At 45.4% G+C, this 25,988-nt stretch overlaps 1 protein-coding gene across 1 annotated transcript in view; it reads right to left on the bottom strand.

Annotated features, from left to right (window-relative positions):
- Nucleotides 1-1,577: 1,577 nt before the first annotated feature.
- The window catches only part of LOC146058482 (uncharacterized), a 92,271-nt gene continuing 67,860 nt past the window's right edge, over nt 1,578-25,988 (bottom strand). The window contains exons 2-3 of the mRNA XM_083170772.1: nt 2,646-3,023; nt 1,578-1,735 (exon numbers count right to left, since the gene is read on the bottom strand). Of these exons, the coding sequence (XP_083026898.1) occupies nt 1,626-1,735; nt 2,646-3,023 (488 nt within the window). The 3' untranslated portion in view covers nt 1,578-1,625. The remainder of the gene's footprint in view (nt 1,736-2,645; nt 3,024-25,988) is intronic.

The following is a 25,988-nucleotide window of genomic DNA, read 5'->3' as shown; positions in this document are numbered from 1 at the left end:
AGCAGCAGAGCCTCCCGGAGGGCGGGCGGCCGACGCTGCCAGGTCCGGTCCAGGTCAGAGATGATTCTGGAGCGGGTATGGGCAGTCCGACCTGCGCAGCGTGATGGTCAGAGGTCACGCTGCGCAGGTCGGACTGCCCATACCCGCTCCAGACTGCAGTCTGGGGATCAGGAACTCCTGGGTAGCGTCTGAGCACTCGCTCAGACGCTGCCCGGCATTAGATATGCGCATGTGCATATAATCCCGAAATCCCGGGATTGGAAGATCCAATCCCGGGATTCAAATCCCGGCGTTTTTTAGGCCAAATCCCGGGATCCTGCCGATCCCGATCCCGGGATTGGCCACCCTACATCCCTGGGTGGTAAGAAAAGATCCTCTTCTCTGATAACGCAATAAGGAATTATAGGTGGTAAAGTGAGCACATGGTAAATGCTGCACGTTCAAACAAATATATAGAGGCTGGGGATTGTACGGAAATGGCCAATTACCAAAGATGGTGGCGAACCGGAGTAGCTTCAGTTCTCAATTTTGCATGATGAACTGGTGATAAACCCGAGATTCACCATCCTCATCAGGAATAAAGGTAATGGGTTCAAGTCCAAACAAAAACACCACAGTCCAAGCTCCAAACGCGTTTTCGACCACCACTGTGGTCTTTATCGGATCTGGTGTCACCTGTGTGGCTGGCTGCTTGCTGGTGCGGACTCAATAGGCTACAATAGGAATCTGTTCTGGTCAACAAGAGCCCCTGTGAACAGGCAATGTGAACACTCATAGTAAAAATGTAACCTGTAGTGAAAAACATAAATCTGTCCTTTACTTTCTCAGTTAAACTGCCTAGAAAATGTACTAAATATAATATTATTACATTTTAATTCGATTATGACGCATGCTTGCATGATGCCAGATCTTGGATGAGGCACTTGATCATTATACTCCTGATTTTTTTGGGCAGGCCTCTGCCCCCCAAAAAGAGTTGTTGCATCTCCCAACAGGAGAGAGAGGGGCCCTTATTCTGATCGGTGCATACTTTCCCGAATTCTTTCGGTGCGGTCCGCACGCCACGCTGTGCGGTGGCGTACGGCCAACGACCGTAGAAACGCCCACGTGTCCTCCGCATTCGGACGGACTCCATCTTTAAGAACAGGGCGTGTTTACGGACGACATACAAACCATGCGTGTGCGGGGGAAACAGTCAGATTCTGCACGGTGTGACCGCGTATGCACGGCCTTCCCGTGTCAGAACGCACGCGACCCGGCCACTACGCACAGATGCGGTGTACTTACGCACAAAACCAGACTACTCTTATCTGAGTTCCCAAATAGATCACATGACACACTTAGGCAATTATCAAACCACTTTGAAAACAGATTGTTGCTCCTGGTCATCTGTTATTTATCTAATTGATCCTTAAACACTTACAAGCACTATACATTAACCCTAACATTCCCTATGGTGATAAAAATGTGATCTACCCTTTTGCTGCGTACATATCTAAACATCAACATGTTTTTGTTTTAAATGCTATTTATACTTTTAATGTGAAATACAAAAATAACACACAGACAACTTCTTAAATAAAGGGTAACTTTTATTAACAACAACCAAAAAAAAATTCAAAAAATTACTCCATGAGCAGGTCACATAGGTCCTGGACATGTGCAGTCATCCTCCTGAGGTCCTCCCGCAACCTCATGAGGGCCCCTCTAACACCCTGGCCTGGCTCCTGGTAATCTGTGTGCATGAGAAAGGGGGTACAACATTAATTATGCTACTCACGTACACCTTGTACAGTCAATCCTAAGTACCTACACCATGAGAAATCATACATACAAACAAATACTTAGTCAATCTTGTATGTAATGGCATCAAATATATGATCATGATGCTGCCACCACACACACACACATACACACATACACACACACATACACACTTGTGTGACATATACATTTCACAATCTATATATCAAAAACACAACCACACTTGAGGATCACTCACAGTTGTCCTGGCCAAAGACTCCTCACTCAACTCAAAACATACACCCACTACAACATGCCACATTTACCCATACATATATACCTGCATGTTACTGCTTAATAGCTAAACTGCATGATAGATAGATAGATAGATAGAGAGAGATAGAGAGAGAGATAGAGAGAGATAGAATAGATACCACATTAAAATGCTAGCCTAGTCCCTCTACCCATTACTTCATGATTCCTTGTCACATTGCCAGATAGGTGAAAGTGCAGCACTAATCCGCTTCCATACACCAAACAATTTCTAAGGTCAATCCATCCTACATAATACCTTTCAAAAATACATACCAAAAACACGGGCCCACTGGCTAGAGGGGGGCCCAGGCGAACTGGCCACTTGGGACTCCAGTATAAATCAGGCCTGCCCATATTCCATTGATGTTTTATTGTTGCTTCTATACAAAGACCCTCCATAAATAAACACTCATCACCTACATGAGCATCCAGATTGCACGTTTGCAGCATGGCCCTATAAGGCCAAAGTGTGTCTGTTGTTTCCCATTTTTTTGGACTACTCTTTACTATATTATAGCAAAATTTAATCAGCTGTGCGACATAAAAAACTGTACCTAAGTCAGTAATGATGCATTATGTCTACTTACCCCTGCCAGCCAGCTCCACCATCTCTTCATCCTCCACATTGGGAGGTGTTGGCAAATCGGGGAGGGGTAGGGTCACCTCCTCCTCCTCCACTTCGACCTCCTGGCCGACCTCCTGGGCCTCCTCTGTGTCCTCCTCCGTGGCCACCTCCTGGGCCTCCTCTGTGTCCTCCTCCGTGGCCACCTCCTGGCCCTCCTGTGTGGCCTCCTCACTGGCCATCTCCTGGGCCTCCTGTGTGTCCTCCTCACTGGCCACCTCCTGGGCCTCCTGTGTGTCCTCCTCACTGGCCACCTCCTGGGCCTCCTGTGTGTCCTCCTCACTGGCCACCTCCTGGGCCTCCTGTGTGGCCTCCTCACGGGCCTGTCTGGCTCTCTCCCGCGCTGTGGGTTAAACAAACAAAATGGTTGAGTGTCATTTGACATTCAAATCACTCTAACAAGTACATATCATAACCACATTATATATGTGTTATATATCACACATATAGTATATGGCATTTCTATGTCATCAACACCCAATTGACCTCATGTAATATTAATATTAAATAATGTGAAAATGCAAACACTCACTGGCCTAGATGCACTAGGCTTAAAAAGTTATACAATGTAGAGTGATAAACACGCAGCCAATCAGCTCCTTCCTGTCATGTCACAGACTGTAGTTGAAAAATGCCAGGTAGGAGCTGATTGGCTGCCTGTTTATTACTCTCCATTTTATCACTTTTGAAGCAGACCGAATCCGGGCCACTGTCAATTATATGTATTTTGCGAAAATACTTACAGCGTTGAAGACGCCGCCTCAGAGCCTGCAGCCGCTCCGGCTCCCGCCTCCGCAGGTCGGACCATCGCCTCTCCAGTTGGGCGATGGTCCTTCGCACATGAGTGCGGGCGAATATGCGGCGCCGGGCCGCAACATATGCCCGGCGCTTGTCCCGATTTGTGATGAAGGGGCCTGCCTGCCCCAGTCTCCTCTCCATCACTGCCACCAGCGTCATCAGCTCCGCAGTGGAGAAGGGTTGTGCTCGCTGGTAGGCAGCCATTTTAGCAATGGCACAAATCAAACAATCATGTGCTGTCATTGGTTGGTCAGAGTGATATTTGGTATTAACTTTATTGTTCATTTTTACACTAACAGCGTGTATGCGCCCGAACAGACGGCTAACCCATTGCATCACACACCCATCCTAAACAGACAGTGTAAACTAAGATGGAAACACATTATATATAATCTATAACATTCACCAAACATGGGTATAAGCAACAGGTGAAATAGTCTGCATCACTAGACACTTACACCTAACTCAACAAGGTACTAAACAGCTATTTTATAATGAAAGCTATGCAGCAGAAACATAGCAAATAGTGGCAGACCTTTTCCCAAAATTAGGCCATGCTGCCATGTGTACACTTACCTTCTACTGGCCCATACTACAGAGGTGGAATGAAAAGTAGCTAGCATCCAGCCTGAATTTGGAGTGCTTTCACATGTGATTTGGATGCTAGCACTGATTACTTGTGGCTAAGTGGTGGACTGGATTTACATATGGAATAGGTAGTGTCAGTTGTACTACATACCAAACAAGTGCACAGTACAGATGTACATTCAAATATACATTTCATGTGTGACCTCAGTTTTATTTGGTCTTTGGTGTTGAAATCTGCATTTAGCTACTAAATCAGACTTACTCAGTTTGCCAGGTTTTTGTGAAATATTTATCCACACCAAGGGGCGTGCCGTATGCGCCGCACGGTTGACGCTGCCGTACGGAACGCGGCCGTACGGAACGCAGGTTGCAGCTGATTAACGCCAATTACAGAAATAGTATTTAAAGTTGTCCTAGAAAGGCAAACAGTTGTTGCAAACATGGCTGGCTCAGAGTCAGAGGAAGAACAGGTGGTGCAGAACCTCTTGTCCCGCATGGAGGCCAACACCACCTATGTCCCCCTCAACCCAGAGCAGTCAGATGGGCCATCAACATCAGGCCAATCAGCAGCTGGCCCATCCTCAGCATCAGCAGAATCATTGGGAACACAGCAGGTGGCTTCCCAACAGAGTAGCCAGGCCAGCACTTCAAGTACAGCAACCGGTGGCCGTGGCCGTGGCAGTGGCAGTGGCGGTGCCAGTGGTCGTGCCCGTGGACGCAGTCGGGCAACAGAGGAACCAACCACAAGAAACATGGCATATGAACCGCAGGAGCTTGACATCCTGGTGACCCGGGCACGTGATTTGATAGAGTGCCCACCGGTAAAGTTGACACACACAAGGAGATGGAAGATCTGGGAGGAGATAACGGCGGAGATTAATGCAGTGGCTCCACAAGTCCGTGAGGCGGAGCACGTTAAGAAGAGGCAAGTACATGTGTGTTACATTTGAGCAGTACAAGTCCACTAATGTTTACATTCAATATTAGATGGAGTTGGTCAATGGGTGGTCATGTTGCTTGGAGGCACAGACATGTTTGCCATGACAGTGAATTGATAGTTATTATAGGGTGACTGTGGTTGTATCTTCTAAGGGTTGTTTTTCAAAATGAATATAATCTAAGTTTGGTGTCAGTAGGCACATGTTGTATTATGTTTCAGATTGCAATGGGTGCTACAGCAAACATGAGGAGTGACATGTATTAATATGTACACTTTGATTGCAGGTGGCACGACTTCAAAGGGAACCTCAAGAAGAAATTGACCCAGCGGTGGGAACACAGCCACACCTCTGGGGCTGGCCCCATGCCTGCAAAGCTGAAGCTCACCCCCCTGGAAGAGATGGCACAGTGCTGCATTGCAGTGGAGGAGGTCCAGGGGGTGAGCACCATAGACAGCAAGTCCCCAGCGGAAGTGATGGCTTCTACGCTTGAAGGTAATTATTTGCCAGGCCATAAGTAGATGTTTTGAATTTTGCATGGAATGTGTGGTAATTGGTATTTTCTCGTTCAACAGCATCCCCACCGCTTGGTCAAGAATCTCTTGAGGAGGTTGTGGAGTCTGTGCCACCTGGCCCCAGTAGCAGGCCCGTGCAGCAGCAGCCGGCAATGTCCGCGGCTGAATTGTCCACGTGGGGGCATGTGCTAGAAAGTATTGTGCAGCAGGGAGACTCGGCATCAGAGCGGGTGCATAGGGCCGAGGAGGTGCTGCAGGGTTTGACCACCAGCCAGCAGAGTATTGCTGCGAGCATGCAGGCTATTGCTGCTAGCCTGCAGGTGCTGGCTGATCAAGCCCTGCGGCAAAATGAACTCCTCCTCCGCCATAATGAACTTATGGTGGAGCTAGTTACCACCAATAGGGTCCTAATGTCACCCGCTTCTGGTGCATTACCACCATCATCACTCCCTGCTGCCAGAGGGGGAAGAAGATCCACCCCCTCCCCAGCATGTGCTCCACGTGACCCACCATCTGACTGTGGCCGTGGGCGAGGCCGAAGAGCTGCTGCACGTGGCAAGGAGCCTGCCAGGGGCAAACGTGCCCGCAAATGAACTTGTGTCCCCATTAATCTCCACCGTTATGTCTTCCCAAATCTTCCATTGAGCTGTGTGTGTCAGCATCCTGTGTCAAATTCCATGCCAAGGGTCACCACATTTGCCCGCGGTTTAAATGTCATGTTTGGTTCTCCTGTTGCCCAGTTTCGGCTAGCATTACTGTGTGCTGTACTTGAAGTGTTGGTGCTCTACTTTTGTTGTGAAGCCACCTGATGTGTTCCTAATGATTCTGCTGTGGCTATTTATTATATATTATTTACTTTTAGTCCTGTTATGGTACCATTTATTTTGTGATGGTTTCGAAATTATTTTCTAAGTTTCTTTAATAAATGTTATTTTGGCCCCCCAAATGTCTGTATTAATTGATACATGCAGAAGTGACATGTGTATTAGTATTATTAATATTAAATTGTGTTGATTATTTGCAGTGTAAAAGTGTGTGACAAGTGCAGCATGTAATGTTCCCTTTAAGCTGCAATGGTTCCAATTGAAGCAGTGAGAAGCGTGTAATTTACAAGTAATGAGTAAATTAGGTGATTGTATTGTGTTCAGCTGACATTGGTTGAGGTGCGTCCGTCCTGATTAGGCGTTCCGATTTCCTAGCGCATGACCGAGTGGTGTCCGCTAAGCAATACTAGCCTTTTGGACACCGCACATTTCTTCCCTTTTTGTTCGCGTGCATCCGGCGTGCTGTCCGAATGCACGCCTACCAAAATATGTGTACTCCCCCGTGTCCGCCCATGTTCGGCCCAGTTTAGCCCACTTTGAAACTACGCCCCTGTGTCATTCCGCATGACGCCCATAACACACCCATATTGGCCGAGTGATTGCGTTGCACATTTCTGTACGGTATTAGTGAGAAGAAGTACGGAGACCATGCGTGGCACGTGCGCATGGCGTTCCCCACGCATGCGCAGACGGCTACAAAACGCGATCCAAAAGAATTCGGGAAAGTACGCACCGATCAGAATAAGGGCCAGGGATTGGAAGACCCGCACCATAAATTTAATAGTAATAATTTTTGTTATTTTGTGGGTGGTTAAGATGCCAGCCTGCCAGGAGTTTTATCCAAATATAGTTCCTGACCTGCTAGGGTGCAGCCCCCTGATTTGATATTTACGCACTTTAAACAAAGAGAAAGAAAAGAAATCAGTTTAAGTGGGACGCACTCCTCACCCACGGTGTCTGTTTTAGACTTTTTATAAAAACATACCTAAAAATAGGTGTATATTTTATTGGTATATATTTACACATTGACCTAACCGGTCATCATTTATATTCGAGGTTCTCAATTGTATGCAACCTTTATGTATATATTCCCTTTGCAAGGGATAATAAGTAGCGAAATTATTAAAAACAAGGTAAAGATATAGAAAGAAAAGGGTTTAATAAAGATTTAAAAGTGTCTCTGTGATCTTTTTTTTGCTATATTAAATTTGCTTGATTTATTGAAAATGTATCCAAATCTGTGTTTACTTTATAATAAAGTGAATTTCAAAGTCTGCTGTGTTTCTTGTTTTGATTTGATTTTCTATCTTATCAATTCCTCCTTTGACCTTTTATGTCATAAAAATGTAACATTCATTGGAGTTGTTGATAGCTGCAATTAATATGTAAATCGTCTTATTTCTACTCAAGTTTTGGTGTATTTATTTTGTCTCAAGGTGTGCATTTATATTTTCACCCAAACATGTATAATATCAAGTCTCTATATGCCTACTATCCTAAAGTACAGTAGTGCGTCCTGAACATCGTGTGAAAGGGGTGCTTGCCGTTCAGCCTGGCACTCTCTTCTATTTAATGTTTAGGATCAGGGAGGCTTCCCATGAGGGTGCGCACAGTGTGTGAAGGTCACGGCTGTTCGTGCATATAAATGGTAGTACACGGTAGTACACGGCTGCAATTCCAATCAGGGATGTAAATGTGTACAGAAGCTGTATCTAAATACATTTGTCGCAATCCATAAATGAGTTATATTCTCAAGGGTATTTCACGTATTAATATTCTTTTTGCAAAAAAGTGTGACTTCCCCGTATACACACAAGGAGATCACTGAATTGGATCGCAGTTATGTGTCATATATTTGTGCAGATCCTATTGATACTGGTATCCGCTTTGTGCTTTGTTCCCCTCACATATGCACATTAAACAGTGTGATTCATTTTATAGATGTTACTGATCTCATCGCATTTTGCGTACACATGGGGCAATCCCGAAATTGATTCCTAAATTGGACTTGTTTTTAAGCAATGGTTATTTCCCACTGCCTACATATAGGGTATGCACAGGATGAGATTGAGAATGGTGGTAATTAAATACAACACCATGCCTCCACACCTTTAGAGCAGTAGCCGTGAGGTATCAGAATACTGAGAGTCGCGGATGTTTTGTTACATTAAGCCGCGCTCACAGATATTGACACTTTAATTATAAAGCAGTGGGGATTTGTTAATAACGTGTGCTCCGTTTTGGAGGCACACCGTTGTGTCCCACACCGCGTGCTTGTGACGGCAGCTCTCTGCTACAGTGTGTAATCACTTTACATGCTGCGGCCGCCGCTATCTGCCACAATGGTGTCTTGCACCGTGTGCTGTACCGGCCGTTCTGTATCGGGGTTTACAATTACACCGCGTACCGTGACAGCGGCTAGTTGCCACAGTATACAGTCACGGCAGTCAAAGTCTCTTGCTCTTAAGCCAGAGACTAAAGGTGAGATTTAATAGGATGAGATATTCAGAAAGTGAGAGATTTTGGAAGAAATCTCCAGTTTTTTTAAAGTGGCAATCATTTACATTGCAAAACCAGTTTGATTTTGCAGTGTAAATGATTGCCGCTTTAAAAAAACTGGAGATTTCTTCCAAAATCTCTCACTTTCTTAATATATCATCCTATTAAATCTCACCCTAAGTCCCTTCGACTAGCGTGTGCTACCGCACCAGTATCTGGTACACAATTGAGGCTAAGCTATTTGCACAGAATAAATTACACCAAACAGACAAACAAATAAACACAGATTAAACAATTGCTACAGAGTCACAGAGTGAATGCCCAACAGGACCCAGTGAAGCAATCAGGAGGAGAAGATTGCACAAGGATCTGTGGTGCCAAATGGAGAGAAGGAGCTAAATGATGCAAGTTAGCATATTTTTTGCACTGTCCTATACCCGCAAATCTGCAGATCATGGCATTTTGTCTGCGGGCAGCTAATGATGTGCAGCCCAGGCCTGCCACACAGTTGGATGATGCATCTCCTCTCCGGCCTTTTTTCCAGAGAGGAGATTTCAAACGTTGGCACGTATGCCTAACATGCAAGGTGTACACAACCCAGCACCCACTATGCACACATGTGTGTTGTGCATATACATGTAGGTAGAGAAGAGGACCAGGAATAGGAAGGGGGCATTACAGGGTGGGAGGAGATGGGTATGGGATAAGCAGCTGACATGACCTTCAGTAATTAGATTCTAAAGGTTGAGTCTACCGAATCTGAATTCTTAATATTCTATGATTTGTAATATTTGCACACCATAACGAGATATCTTGAGGATGGGTATTTTTTATATTTTTATATATATATATATTTATATATATTCTCCACACTGACTGACAAAGAGACTGTTAAGATTAAAATAGATAGTGGTGCCAAGTGTAACATAATGTTCACAAATGTGCAATATTGGACCAAATTTCCTGATTGAGACCTGATCATTACATATAGCTGCAGATGACTGTGAGTCGATAGCCACCAACCAGATGGAAAGAATAGCCGCCCTGTTTAAAAGTGCATTGTTAATGGATCACTAACCGCTATCCACCCGCAAATCCATATGCAAATCTCCAGCAACCAAAAGGTTTTTGCAGTCTGTGCAAATTTGAGTAGCTCTGACCTTTCAGCTAATCTGCGACTGAGACAGGCTAATCGGCCTAGCACATGTGCGATTCATAAGGTATGCATGCGCAGTCATTGCATAATCGCTCGATTTGCGAATATTCTAATTAGCGATCAAATTTGAATCAAACCCCAAGTCTGAAGCAGTGGTTGTTGTCTCAAACTCTGTAAATCCTATTGCTTATGATAGTTAGGTGAGGTGTGGCCACAATCAATGCCACCATCAGTCTGTTACATGCTGTTTGGCTGGGTGGTGGGCGGCGTTAAGCTGCTCTCTATGCAGTGAATGACCACTGTTTACCGAGCGGTACTGAATCAGGCTCCCTGTGTGAAATATCTGCAGACAAATCCTAAAATACAAATCCTAATATTGGGTCCCTCTACGAAAAGCCATGATCAAAGTACTGCACAGAACAAGTACTGATTTTGTGTTTTTCAGGTTCCGTATGTGGGTTTCTAGCCAACCCAAGGAAGACACGGGTAATAGAGCTGACAAACTACCTTTCCAAGTTCTTGCCTAAATATAGCAAAGTTACTACTCCTTCTGAATAAAAAATTAAGAATAAAGCGCTCCCACTTGGGATATGTATGTCACAATTTCAATATGTTTTCTTAATGTTGCTTTTAGAATTTGCCCTTCTCATAGTGCAGACATTCTGTTAAGAACAGTGGCAAACGCAGGATTTCTAGAGGGGGGTTTCCAAATGTAATCCAAAATCTCCCACTCTGCAGCGCATTGGAGCAAGTGCGGGAGTCTGGGGGAGTGTCCCTGAAAAATGGACTTGTTATACACTGGATACACTGGACTTGTTATACACTGGATACACCACCTAGATCAGGCATGTCCAACGTTGGCCCTCCAGATGTTGTGAAACTACACATCCCAGCATGCTTTGCCACAGTTTTGCTATTAGAGAATGCTAAAACTATTGCAAAGCATGCTGGGATGTGTAGTTTCAAAACATCTGGAGGGCCAACGTTGGACATGCTTGACCTAGATGGTGGTGGGTAACATAGAAACATAGAATATGACTGCAGATAAGAACCATTTGGCCCATCTAGTCTGCCCTATTCACCCATTGTACTCATCCTGTATTGTAATTGTTTCTTTTGTTATAAACTGGTCTGCACTATATGCAATTTATTTCTTTTTGGGAACTCATGTCCTAATACGACATCACCGTTTGAATGTGATCACCTTGAGAGGAGGTACAGGGAAGTCTGCAGTTCATGGAAATATTATCTGTATGTTGAGGCGAAGAAGAGGATCGTAGCCACATTAAGAGGGGCGTATGGTATTTAATACATGTGTGTGCTGTTTCATCCCTACACATTTGGAGAAGACGATCGTACCTTTTAGAGGAGGGACGTATTATTTCATTTGAAGTGCCAGTGACTTTCTTATTCTTTTGTTTATCATTTGTTCTTTTAATGGTCACCATTTTAGATTGGTACCCACCACAAGGCAGCTTCCTAGCGCACTACCACTGGAAACTTTCTTATTGCTTTCTGATCTATCTATTTTATTGGCTAGTAGTAGGTTACCTTTCTACTCAATCAGAGGCTGGAAACTGAAACCATGACTTTTAAATACTGTGAGCTACAGGAGGCAGGTATCTGTCCGGAATAGGAGTATGTCGATTGTGTCCCCCACCCTCCACTATACAATATAAACATTACCACATTGCAAAGTGGGGATCAGGAAAACCATGGTGCAATTCAGAGAGTCACCACCATGTCCACTTTTTATCCATAAACTGGGATATTGGAGGGGGTTACCTGGATGTGGGAGACTTGCCCACTTTTCTGTGCCTGGGAGTGCCAGATGGCCGTCCTGGGATAGTAGGCAAGCAAACCTCTATGACAGAAACATGTGTGTACTGCTTCCAAAATAGCCTATGCACTATTTATAGCATAGGTGCAAGCAGAGGCATAAGTTCTTCCCAGTTACAAGTGGATGTTTGGCAGAGCCCCCCTTACACTGTGAGACAACAGCCGGTGTATCAGGGTCAGACTTCTGTGATTGACCTGTCTGCAGCATGCAGAATCAGGGTTCACCGGTGGGTCCCATCTCACAGTCTAGCAGCAGAGGTGGGTGCATCAGTGCATACTGCAGTGAAGAGTGAATGGTACCAAATGAGTGTCGTCCTGACCTCTATTGCAGGTGTTTGCAGAGCTCCTGAGATGGAGACAATTAACTCTCCAGAAACAGCAGGTTCACTGCAGAGATTTGTTGGTAGAGCAGTGGTCACACGTGATCCTGCTGTGAACCACACAGGTGCTGCTGTACATGCTGGGGCCCCTTTAGGGCTTGGAGCCCAGGCGCAGGCAACTCCATTGTGTTACATAATAGATAAGGCTGAATAAAGACTTGCGTCCATTCAGTTCAACCTGGGTTTATGATAGCTATCCCTGATTGTATAAAATGTTCTGATATTTTTAAAGACATATTGGGGGAAATTTACCAAAATGGATTCGTAAAAAATAGGTGTATTCGTAGGCAGAAATACACCTATTTTTTACACATTTGTATTTTCGGGATTTTCAATCCCGAAAATAAAACAATTCGTATTCCTATAGATGGAACATTCGTATTTGTATTTACAAATACGAATGTCTACACCATCGATAGAATACGACAGAAATCACCATTCAAAAGAATGGTGGTTCCTGATGTACTAAGCAGCCGTACTGATAATACGGCTGCTACTTGGTGTAAAACACCAACGCAAATACGACAGGAAAATACACCTTGCTTTCCCTGTCGTATTTGCCTTTAGCCTGCACGGATCAGTCAGATCCGTGCAGGCTTCAGTGTAAAAAAATATAAAAAAAATATATAAAAAAAACCCAGCGTGGGGTCCCCCCCACAGCTGTAACCAGCACCAGGCTGAAAGAGCCGGGACCGGTAATTAAAAATCAGGGAACCCGACAAATAGGGGTTCCCCGATTTTTAACAACCAGCCCCAGGCTCCTGGTCCGGGGCTGGTTCCCAAAATACGGGGGACAAAATGAGTAGGGGTCCCCCGTATTTTAAGAACCAGCCCCAGGCCAAACCAGCCAGCAGGGTAATGTCACAGCCGGGGGACACTTATGATATAAGGTCCCGCGGCCAAAACATTAACCCTACTGACCAGTCAGCCTGGCCAGGGGCCCTGGGGGAGTGGGGAACCCCCAATGAAGGGGTCCCCCCCCTCCAGGACTTACCTGACCAGGCTGAAGCCTGGTGCTGTCCCCGGTGACCCTGGGCTGTGGTCACTGGGCTGATTAAAGTGTAAAAAAAAGAATAATCTATTGTCTAATACTGGGGCACTATGAGTCCCAGCAAGCCTCCCCCGCAAGCTGGGACTTGGAGAACCACAAGTCCCAGCCTGCGGGGCATTAAAGGGCCCGCTGGGTCTTGTAGTTCCACAGTATTAAAAATAGTAAAATAAAACACACTGACACACATTTAAAATAAAACTTTAATACATCCAAAGCCCACACATACTGATACTTACCTATCTTCTTCCCGTAGGTAGCCCTGGTCCTGATGTCCTGTGTCGTCTTCTGGATCCATGTCGACGTCGCTGTCCATGTCGGCGATGGCGTCGGCGTCCGGAGTCCGACGAAATCCATGTGAGAACCTATGGAAGGAAACCATACTCACCTGTCCCAGGGCGACGTAGTCCAGGTAAGGGTCTTTGCAAAAAAACAAACCGACACGCGAAACCAGACTGGACAGCTGAGCCGCACGGTGTTTGTGTACATCGTGCGGCTCCGCCTCCCGAATGCCACTATTGGCCGCCTTGCGGCCTAGCAGCTCCTGATTGGCCGCTAGGCCGCAAGGCGGCCAATAGCGGCATTCGGGAGGCGGAGCCGCACAATGTAATTAACTAGAAACATATGCTGCTGAGCAGGGTATAAGCATCCTAAAGGTGCATATAGGCACCATCATTTTTTTGACGAGCATTGTTCATTTTGGTCCTTCTGAACGATATTGGTGAAAATATCGTTCGGTGTGTATGCTTCGAACGATGCACTACAAATAATAATGCGCATACCCACGGGTCATTCATCAAGGTTGTTTGTGAGCTGTGCAGGCAGGTCAATTTTGGATATCTTTCTGAAAAAGCTAAAGAGGCTAGCTAGATTGTTTATCATTCATCATTCTTTGTTCGTCGCATCATTCAGTGTGTATGTACAATATCATTGGTCCAGGACACTGGAGAAGTTCAAGGAAAATTGGTCACCAATATCTTTCAGTGCATATATCATCTAGTGTGTATGCACCTTAAGAAGCATTCAGCTCTGTCTATGTGACATTTTTCTGTGCGTTTTTCAGTTTTTTTAAATTAACACTCATTACATACCTGCCAACTTTTGCAGGGGGGCAAGGTCTTGCGCCACAACCACATATTTTTGTCCCTGTGGGGGGCATGTACAGCCCTCCCTGAGCAGGTGGGCAGCCCCAGGCTCCCCTACCTGCACTGCTAGATGCATGACGTCCCCCCATCCTTGGGACTTTGTGTTCCGCATGTGGGACAGTGTACAATTAGCGGGACCAGATTTGTAACTACTGTTAGTGCTGCACGTGCTCCAGGGCCCACTGCTGCCCCTGTCAACCTCTTCCTGCCACCCACTGTGTTTCCCTGTCACACTCTGCCTCCCCCTGCTTCTCACCATCAACCTCTGCCTTTTCCTGTCATCCTCTGCTGTGAGGCATATTGTGAACATGGGTTGGGATGTAGGAGGGGGGCCCAAATGATATTTTTGTACCTGGGTCCACCACATAGTTGCCTACCCTCCTGCATTCTGCAGGAGACTCCCTGAAATAGCAGCAATCTCCCTCATTAGTCTAGCAATCTCCCTCATTTCACCTAGCTCACATTACATTGTTACGTTTTTGGGGGGGAAAAAGAAAGAGAGATAGATACATTTACATTGAATCATAAGAACCCTTTTCCAGAACTTTAGCAAGTATAGTATCTCTTACTAACTGCTTTGGGGCTCATCTACATTTGTATATAAGTCATTTTAAATGACACACCCACGCTTCTAGGTGCCACGTTCACAATATATTTTCACAATCTCTCCATATATGGAACTAGACACACCCTTTAGGGCGGAGATTGACATGCCCCCTCAATGGGGCGCTTTGCAAAATTCTATTACCAAGTATAATCTCACTGAAACTAGTTTTGAAAAGTAGGCAAGTATGGTCCACCACCCACAAGTTCCGCCACTGAGCGGGACTGTCCCACTCTAATCGGGACAGTTGGGAGGTATGCCCATTGTGCTACCATCACCTAATTGGCTCAATAGAATTCATTGTATTCATGGGTTATTACTATGGCAGTGGTATTTCAGAATTTCTGTCAAAGTTTCTCAATGATTGCAGAATCTGAAATGTCAATTTGACATTTTTATTTTTAGACAGCAAGCAGGTCACCAACTTCCTTTTACTAACTTTCAGTTTGATACCCTGTCATTGTCATATTATCGTCACAGCGACAGAAGGTGCTTCCTGTGGCCTCCCTGCCACTACATTCACCCCAGAATGTAGATTCTGTTGTGTAATACTGTATGTTTGCAACACACAACCGCTGTACTCTCTCAATCTTAACCAACATAACTAATTAGTTACATGTCTGAGATAAGATGAAGAATGGCTAGACTACAAACAGCAAAGTGTACTTGGCTATATAGATTACTGTGTTAATGTCAATGGAGAACAGAGTAGGAAAAACAAACAGTGTTACCTTCAGTATAATCATAAATAAATAAACATTCCAGGATCCTAAAGTTCAAATGTGATAAGTAGTACAGCATAGCATTCACCTGTGCTCTTTAGCACATTTCTTATGGGTGGACTTTTTTATAAAAAGATGGTTTATGACAAATTGTATAAATGCTTCTGCTAGTAGGTATGGAAATACAGCGCACCACCGCCATGATTGCATCCATGGCTCTGGAGTGCCTGTGGTTAGTGTCCACCATGAGCAAATCAAACTGCAAAAGACATACACCTCCTGACTTTCCCTACAATCAGGAAAATTCGGCCCGCATGGGAAACTACTCCCAAATCAATTCCGTCCTATCAGACAGAGCAGACATAAAGGCTGTACAGGTGTAGGTGACCCGCAGTGACCGGGGGGGGGGGGGGGGGGCGTATTATCAAAATACTCTTTATTTTCATGGCTCATTGTCTCCACCTCAGTCTTTCGCTCTTGGTGTGGGTGGGAATGAATGAATATCTCTTTTCCACAGGGTGACTCAGGCAGGGCTGTGATGACCACCTGTCAATGACAGGTTTACAGGTGGACGGGTTTGTCTAGGTAGATGCTAGATTAAAAATTGGTCAAAGGACCCTCTAATATCATCCTCGACCCGCTTCCTTGTGAGGGGGAAGATCAAATGCTTCAGGAAAGGGGGAGGTGGGCTGTTTGGGATATGCTAGTAGGGTGGCCGGTTAGGGTTAGGCTGTGTGAAAGATTTTGCATTGCATTGCCGGTCGGGGGTTAGGCTGCAGAGGGTGTGTGGGGGGGGGGGGGGGGGGTAGCCAGAGGGGGTTAGGATGTTGGAGGGGATGTCATGACAGGGTTGTGTTGTGACATCATGATGCGGCCGTGTTGAGTGTGAAATGCAAGGTGCATGAATTCTAAACTGGGCATGGGCAGATGCAATCAACAGGCTTCTACACTGAACACAGCGTGCAGCATTTTTTTAACCCCCTTGGCATGGTTAGGCTGCAGTATAAGTAAGGTAACAAACACTATAAGAACTATGTAGAGCATCAGCTAGGTCATGCCAAGCTATCACTCCTAAAAAAAAAATGTATTCACACTGTCCTAATTAAATAGCGGGACTATAACAATATCGGGTGGTAAGGGTTGCTGTGAATATTGTGTTCTGATTAACCACCTCTGTATTGATTACTAGTTCAGGGTTAAGGTGAATACACAATGGGGGTGAGATTTAATAGGATGAGAGATTCAGAAAGTGAGAGATTTGGTCAGAAATCTCCAGTTCTTTTAAAGCGGCAATCATTTAAACTTCAAAATCAAACTGGTTTTGCTTTGTAAATAATTGCTGCTTTAAAAAATCTGGAGATTTCTGACCAAATCCCTCACTTTCTGAATATCTCATACTATTAAATTTCCCCCTAGGCCAGGGGTTCCCAATCTTTTTTGAATCACGGCACCCTAGGAGTATCAGAATTTTTTCACGGCACCCCTAGACCAAAAAAAAAAAAAAAATTTGATGGGGTTTATATGTGATTCTTAGGGTCAGTTATGTTGTAAAGGGCACGATTTGCTTCTGTTTGTACACATTTTATGAATGCCAGCTGCCAGCACTGGTTTTGCTCATAAATAATTAACCATTAATAATTTGATTTGGTCCTGGACCACCAACCCAGGGCACCCCTGCATGTGTCCCAAGGCACCCCAGGGAGCCACGGCACACAGTTTGGGAACCACTGCCCTAGGCATTTTTATCCAGTGTGTCTGCCGAACAATGTAATGAAAATCACTGTCCAATAAACTGCTCAGTGCAGACACACTGAGCACTTTTCACCCGGGTAAGCGATTTTCACCACTTTCCATTTTAGGACTATGGAAAGTGGTTCATTTGGCCTGTGAAACCAGTTCAAAATGGGAAAAGTGAGCTACTTTGAGCTCAAAATCAACTGGTGTGTATGCAGCTTAAGGGTGAGTTATCAGAGCTATTTTATGGGTTCCGTTGGTGAATGTTTCCATTTATTTTTCGAGCCATAGAAACCCAGTTTAATTAAATTTTCTATTTTAAATTCTACTAACTTTACCTGGCGAAGAATTGTATGTATACAGTACATATTGGCCCTCATTCTGGTTTATTCGAGAAGCCACGAAGCTCGCAGTTTACCAAGTCCCAGTGGGCCTGCCCCGCACCCCTCTGAATCGCCGCCTCCCCCATCACCATATGCCCTCACAACTCACAAAGACACATCCCCTCGCATGTGCCCGCTGCCGGAGAAATCATTTGATAGTTGCTGACCATCTAATGATTTCTCCAGGGGTCGCAAATATAAGTCCATGGAGACTGACTTATATTTGCAGGCTTCCAGGAAAAGATAGAATGGCCCCAAGGCACCCCACATCATTCCGCAATTTGCATGGGAACAATCAGTCACCGCCCTTGTCCAGCCCCCGTCCACCCTGTCCCCCTGTGCAAGCACATGCGCATAACTAATCATGGCAAGCGCAGGTCCCAACCACTGGTGAGGGCCTTTATTGCTGTAATGAATGGTCTATAAAAATAGGGATGTGCACTGGACACTTTTCGTGTTTTGGATCTGGAATGGTTTTGTATCTATATTTTAAAGAAACAACAACAACATAACAACAACAGCTAAAAGCACAGAATTAGATTTTTTTTTGTTCTACAGTATAATTATCCTCAATAACATTCATTTTCAGTCTATTCTGAACACCTCACAATATTGTATTTAGGCCAAAAATTTGCACAAGGTAGCTGGATGACCATGCTAAGCGATATTAGTTGGCAGCACAAACATGTGGCCCATCTGGGAGTGGCACTGCAGTGGCAGGCAGGATGGCAGATTTAAATACTAGGCACCAAAGAGCACATAATGCAAAGAAAAAGTTTAATAAACCCATCAATTCAGCGACAGGTGGTGGTCCCCCTGGATAAAGCTAGCCAAGTTCTCTGTATCATACAACATTTTGATGACTTTTCACATTCTGAGAAGCGGCAAGAGGAAGTTGATTTTTTTTAAATATGATTATTAAATATGATGCTGTTGAAAAAAGATGATTTTTTGAAAAAGATGATTCTTAAAAAAGATGATTCTTAAAGAAGATGATTTCTGAAAAAAAGATGATTGATTGTTAAAAATGATGCTGTCAAGTGATACAACCTCCATTTTTGATAACTTTTTACTTTCTGAGAAGCGACAGGAGGAAGAAAACAGTGAGGACAAATCAATGACACCAAGTGGCAAGGAAAGGCTAAGGTTTTGGCCTGTGTTTATGCCTTGAGTGTCTCCAGGACTATGGACTGCATCTTCAGTTGCCTTTGCCTTTATCCCACAATTGCTCGGATTGTACTTCAGTCTTTAACCACCCAACTAGTTATTACACAGCAGACAGGCAGCAGCACCCCTGGACTGAGAGAAAAGAGGTGCAAGTTGGAACTGTCCTTGGTATCTCGCACCCACCCTTATGTTGTATAAACAGGACATACACACTTAAAAAAAAAAAAAAAAAAAATTTCAGCGGCAGGGTCTGCCACACGACTGTGGCCGAAATGATTGGTTTGTTTGGGCCCCCACAAAAAAAGAAGCAATTAATCTCTCCTTGCATAAACTGGCTTTAGAGAGGCAAGATGTCATTGTAATACTACTCCAATTTCTCACTTTCTCCTCCTCACAGAGTATTAATTTGTCCCTGCTGGAATCCACCATCACAGGTCCCTGTGTAGTGTCTCTATGCAATTGCTGGTAAAGGTCTTCATGGACGAATTTATCATTTTGATGAACATCATCTCCACATTTTGTGGCAGTAATCTCCTCCGCCACTCACTGACAAGGTTACCGGCTGCGCTAAATACTCTTTCAGAGTACACACTGGGGGGGACGACGACACAATGGTACGGACCATCTGAAATGGCTACTTGGATGCCATTACTGATATTATCCTCCATCATTCTTTCAATGGTGACAGCATAAAATCCAGTGACAGTAAGACATGTCAGTAATTGTTGGCAGATCCTTTGGTCACCGCCAGTGGGTTGTCTAGGAGATTTAAGTTTTTTCTTTGCAGCCCCAGTTGCAGGAGAAAATGAAGAGGAGCTGTTGCTGTGTAACAATCCGCTTCAGCTGGCAATTTTCTCACCAGTAGGTCTTTGCACCTCTGCACACTTGTGTCCGATGTAAACAGAGATACAGTGCCAAAGACAATGAAGGGCTCAATCCACAAGTCCCACATACTTTTCTCAAGCTGCTTCTGTAAAAGCCTAATGAGGAGTGACCTGACTCAATCTGGAAGTGTCTGAACTGACTTCACTCTACTGGACTAATATATGGATGTATAGGGCAGCACTACTGGACTTATATATGGCTGCACAGTGTAGCACTACTGGACTTATATATGGCTTAGGACAGGACCACTAGACTTATATATGTCAGCACATGATTATAGGGCAGACTGGGCACCCCTGGGCACCCTGGAGTACGACAGCAGACCCACCTGTCTGTCCTGCAATTCTCCTATGCTGAAGTGAAGATGGTGTTGACCAGCAGGAATTTATATAGGATCCAAAACTCAAGAGAATATGACAGCGGGATGATGACGTTTTGCCTCATTCTGGGATCCAAGCCTGGCGAGAAACAAAAGCTGGGCTCAGATCATGAAGTTTGGGGGAGTATTTACTTAATGCCCCTTTCACATCACAAATAACCCTCTGTGTGATGTGAAAGGGCCTTTTTGAATTTCTCGGGTCCAGCAACCCAGCAATCTGACCCGGGTTAAAAAAAGAAGGGTTAATCAAGGGTTGGTCCTCATTTGTTGTGCAGTGTGAACTGGTAAACCAGGTTGAACAACCCGGGTCTCTTTCACACTGTGGAGGAGGCAGCACTTGCAGACAGCACCAGCTCCAATCGCTGCCTCTTCCTCCACCCCTGACGATGCTCCGCCTCTCCTCCATCTGACGACAGCGACCTGGCTTATTGCCGGGAGGAGCTAAACCTTGCAAATGCTGGGCTGCTCATCCCAGATGTAGGCCGGCATTTGCGATGTAAAAAGGGTATAACAGAAACAACCAAATATCTAACTATGGGGTATATTCTATTAAAGTCGGATCATTCCGATATGCATTAGTCGTAATAAATCCGTCAATACTTATTCAATTATGTGGCCAAATTCGAATGTTGGATTTGAGCCAAATCCGGCTGTTGGATTTGGCTGCTGCTGATCAACAGGCCCAGCACTGGGACTGGGTGAGCAGCAGAATCAGGACGACAGTGCCGGGTGAGCAGCAGTAACACCACCGCTGTTGCTGTTCACCCGGCGCCATCCTCCCCACCTCATCTCCTCAATCCTCCCCACCTCATCTCCTCAATAGACCCCTGTGGCACTTGTTTGAATTATCTGTAGGCTGAGCTCTATTGTGTGTTTTTTAATACAGACAATGATGTTCAATTGTATGTTGTTCTACTATTAATTATGCTTGTAAAAGCATAGACTGAGAAGTAGTCTGGAACAAAAACGTGAGAAGTCTATGGAAGGAACCAGATGCTGATGCCAAGGTGCTTCAAATGCCAGGGCCTATTTTTAGGTCCAGTCCGGACCTTGACTCAGGAAAACTGCTTCCCTACACCAACCCCTCTATATCACACTACTTCATTTATTAGGACATTAAGGAAAGGTTTATGAGGAAAGGAGATGTCTGTGAATTGGTAAACAATACAGTGGTAGTTAAGCAGAACACAATATATACTGAAAATAACAACTTATTATTGTAAATTAGATAACTGTGTTGCAAACCCAGTAGGTACATATTCAATAAATTATAGAATGACAGTAATAATCACAAGTTACTATGCCTCATGTCAACTCATAGGCCAAGTTAGAGTTACTCTAGGATTATAAGCAACAAGCACACTTGTGTATTGCTAGTCTAACTGTAAACTAAAGTCCACATTCAATCACTTAATCCTTGTATAACAATTCCCCAGCAGATTTTAAGCCTGTGAGCATGGCTCCCTGTCTGCTATTATCGAGTCTTGTTTTATTACTGTTTCCAATCAGGGCCGTCATCAAGGAATTACTGTGGCCACTCTGACAGGGAAGTGTCCGGGCCACTCATTCTGCCCACTGCACCCCTTGATTGCCTCCGCTGAGATGCCCCTGCTGAAGCCCACTGCTCTCAGAGTGTGGTCTTCTCTTTCACCTCCTAATGCTGGTGGCCATTTAACATGTGGTACCATCTGGTGAGCCAATCACATACCTTCCAACATGACCCATTGCATTCGGTACACAATGCTCTGCTCCTGGACTTCCCTGGTAATGTAGGATTGCCAGCACCTGTGTGGAACTAGGCAATTGACGAGAAGGTTGTTTCAACACAGGTGATGACAATCATACATTACCAAGGACGTCCAGGAACAGAGCATTGTGTACCGAATGCAATGGGTCATGTTGGAGGGTATGCAATCAGAGCTCGTGAAATGGCAGCTGCTCTGATTGGCTGCCAGGTCGCAAGCCCCGAGTGGTTTACAAGTCGGCGCCATATTTTAAATGCCCGCCGGCGCCGGGAGGTGGGAGAGAAGACTGCGCTCCGGAAGCAGTGGGATTCAGCTGGCGCAGCACAGTGGCGGAGGAGCCTGCACTTTGCTTCACTCCCCCCAAGTGACCAGCAGAGCCGGGCGGTAGGTGAGGGGACTAGAAAACAGTCCCAGGCCCCACAAATTCTAGTGGCAGCCCTGTTCCCAATTACAAAGCACAAAAGAATATGCTGCCACTACATAAGTAACTGCCCGCCCACCAGAACTACTGCTGCCAACCAGAATCACCCCCAAAATCCAAACCCTTTTTTCCGTGACATATGTTCTCACAGTAGACAAGTTGGCAATAAATTTCAGCTGCTGATGTGCCTTATAAATACAGAGGCATTAATACCTTCCATCAATGCAACAAACTTATCTGGTCCCCCAGACCCCAGTATTAAAAGTCATCAGTTTACCATTTGTTCCTGATTTTTGACGAATGAAAAAAAACAAAAAAAAAAACTAAGTCTAACAACAGAACCACATTGGTCCCCATCAAAGAGCCTGAGAGTTGGTAAATTTACTAAGAATGGAGTTCTACTAAAGATGGGATGTTGCCCATAGCAACCAATCAGATTCTACTTCTTATTTATTTTGCAATTTATTACCTGATTGATTGCTATTGGCAACATCCTATCTACAATCGAACTCCCATCTTAGTAAATTTACCCGAGTGTCCAAAGGCCCCCATACACTTGGGCGACTTGTCGTAAAGACAAGTCAGCCCCGATTTCCCCTGAGCTTCCCCCGGCAGCTCCCCGGGGAGCTTGATAAGATTTGGCACTTGATGTGCCATTTTTTACATGTGATAAATCGGATGCGATTTATCACATGTAAACCCGGGGAGTAGCAGGGGGGGGGGGGGGAGAGGGTCCGTGGAAGGGGGCGCCGCGGGGACCGGAGAGTCAGCAGCGGGTTGCGGCGGGAGGCCGGGAGCATAGTAAAAAAAAATCCTATTCAAAATCTGGGCGGCCGCACAGGTTTTGAATAGGATTTTTTCTATTCTCCCGCTCGCCGCAAGGTCTGGTGTAGCGGCGAGCGGCGAGAGTAAATCCTATTAAAAACGGTGGGTTGCGGCACGCTGCTGGAAGGGCAGAGGCAGCGTGCAGGGGACGCTGCGGGGGACAGTGACAGCGACGGAGAGCCGGGCAGGGGGAGGCGGGAGCTGTCAATGCTGGAAAAAAAAAAGCCCATACAATGAATGGGAAGCCTGTGATTGGCTGAGTGCTCTCTCAGCCAATTGCTGACTGGCTGAGAGAGCGCTCAGCCAATCACAGGCTGCCCATTCAATGTATGTTTTTTTTTATTCCAGCGCTGACAGCTCCCGGCTACCCCCTGCCTGCCTCTATGTTACTGCCGCCTATGTGTCCCCCGGCCCGCAGCGTCCGCTGACTGCACAACTAGCAGTGTCCCCCGCCCCCAGCTCCCTCCACCTGCCCGGAGCATTTACAGTTCCCCTACCCGACTCCTTCGGCAGCGGGGACCAGTCAGGGGAAGCGGCAGGAGCAGGCTGGAAGCGGGGAGTGGTCCGGGGGAGCGTCAGGAGATGTAGCGGCAGATGGGGACCACGGATGGAGAACAGAGACCGGGGGCGCGGCGGGAGAATAGGAAGAAATCCTATTCAAAAGACCGGGCGGCCGCTGATTGGCTGAGTAGGATTTCTTCCTATTCTCCCGCCGCGCCCCCTGGTCTTTACTCTGCATCTGCGGTCCCCGTCTACAGCTCCCCCGAACCTGTCCTCAAGGTACCCATAGATCTATCGGATCTGAAACATCGTGGGTGCTAAAAAGTACCCACGATGTGCCCATGATGGGTCAGATCCGATACATCTTATGTTCAGCAGGTCCAACGCCCTGATCAGATCCGATGCGCGCGGGAACGCGCATCAGATTGGATCAGATGTCACAAACTACCGATTTTGAGCCAATTTCACCCGATTTATCGGCCCAAAGTGCCGAAATCGGGTGAAATCGGCTCAAAATCGCATAGTGTATGGGGGGCCTTTAGTCTGTAAATTGTATCCTCTCTAAAAAGGATTGCATAAATAAAAGCCGTTTTGAGTGGGGGTTAGACATGAACAAACTTTTGACTTTCACAAAACCCAGGATCTTGCCTGTTGGAACCTGGGACATGTTGTCCAAAATCTGTAGTAATGAAGTGATATCTTTTAGGTATGTGACCTGTTCAGATATATATGGGTGAATAAGAAAATACAGAAACATGGAAATTGGCTGATATAGTCACCCACTGATGGGTCTGCCAGGGGGGATTAAGTTGATCTTTGTGGAATTTGGCACTGTGTACAGCACCAGTACCGTTCCAATTTGTATTAAAGCGGTATACACTTTTAACTAACAAGTGGGCCAGGATAGTTATTCAGGTATTGAGGGTATGTAGACACCTGTGTGTGTGTGTGTGTGTGTGTGTGTGTATATATATATATATATATATATATATATATATATATATATATATATATATATATATAGCAGTGGCGGCTCTTTTCTCTGTGGAGAAGGGGGGCTGCTGCAATGCTGGGCCTATGCGCCACCACTGCTGGACCCCACCGCCAGTGCCTGCTGGTCTCCACTGGTGCCTGCTGGTCCTAGTTGCCATTCATTACCCCCATCGTGGTCGCGTGACCAGCGCATGTGCAGTAGCTTCTTCGATACGGCTTTGTCAGCAGTCCATAGAAGCATATTCATGGTCCCGGGCTTCAGGAATGTCTTATTGCATGTTTACATCACATTTTTACCTTCTTTAATGTGATATATTTTGTACAATTGTTTAGGTTTGCCAGTGGGGTTCAGTTCATAGTATATTAACAATGTTACTGTTGTGTACAAGGGTGATTAAATAAAAAAGTTAATAAGACTTCTCAATTTGTAAAATAATTGAACTCATACTCAACAGAATGGTCGTGTGCCCCGTGATTGCCCAACAAAAAGGATCAGTATCCGGATGTCGGAATCCCGACTGTCGGTGCTCCGACAGGGGGATCCCGACTCACAGGGCCTATTCTACCTTGTGGGGGTCCACGACCCGCAGTGTGGCGAACACAGCAAGCCCCAAGGGGCTTCTTTGCGCTCACCTCCCTGTCAGAGTACTGGCAAGTGGGATTCCGACATCGGAATACTGACCGTCGGGATCGCCCCTGTTGGACCGCAATACAACACCCCAATCTACTTCTTATTTATTTTACACCTTTTAAAATATAATAGATAGTATTGCCCATAGCTTCATCCCATGTGAAATAGAACTCGCATCTTAGTAACTGTCAGCCTATGTTTATAAATAAAACATGCATACATGTAAAACAGGAACACCAATAGGTATAAAAATATATCCCAAGGTGCAACCAAGATAAACAATTGAAATCAGTATTAAGGAGTTAATGTAATATTTTTGGTTTTACAGTATCTTATTTTGTTGTAATTTTTTGGTCAGATTTGGTTTCTTCCTTTCCCCCCAAAATGCAGTGCATGTCCCTACTATGAAATCTTACTGTAAAACCAGGATCTCCGCAGCAGCCGAATCCAGCTTGCCGCTGCCATTTGAATGGCCCCACCGCTGCTGATCCTTCCCGGTGAGCCTTTCCATCAGACTGCTTGCAGGCGGCGCGGGGGACGCAGGCTTTCCAGTGTGAGGTGCAGGTACCTGTTTCCCCACTGTGCCAG

Source organism: Crinia signifera, chromosome 2, assembly GCF_055691185.1.
Source record: "Crinia signifera chromosome 2, ASM5569118v1, whole genome shotgun sequence".
NCBI lineage: Eukaryota > Metazoa > Chordata > Amphibia > Anura > Myobatrachidae > Crinia > Crinia signifera.
This window is presented reverse-complemented; position numbering and strand designations above follow the sequence as displayed.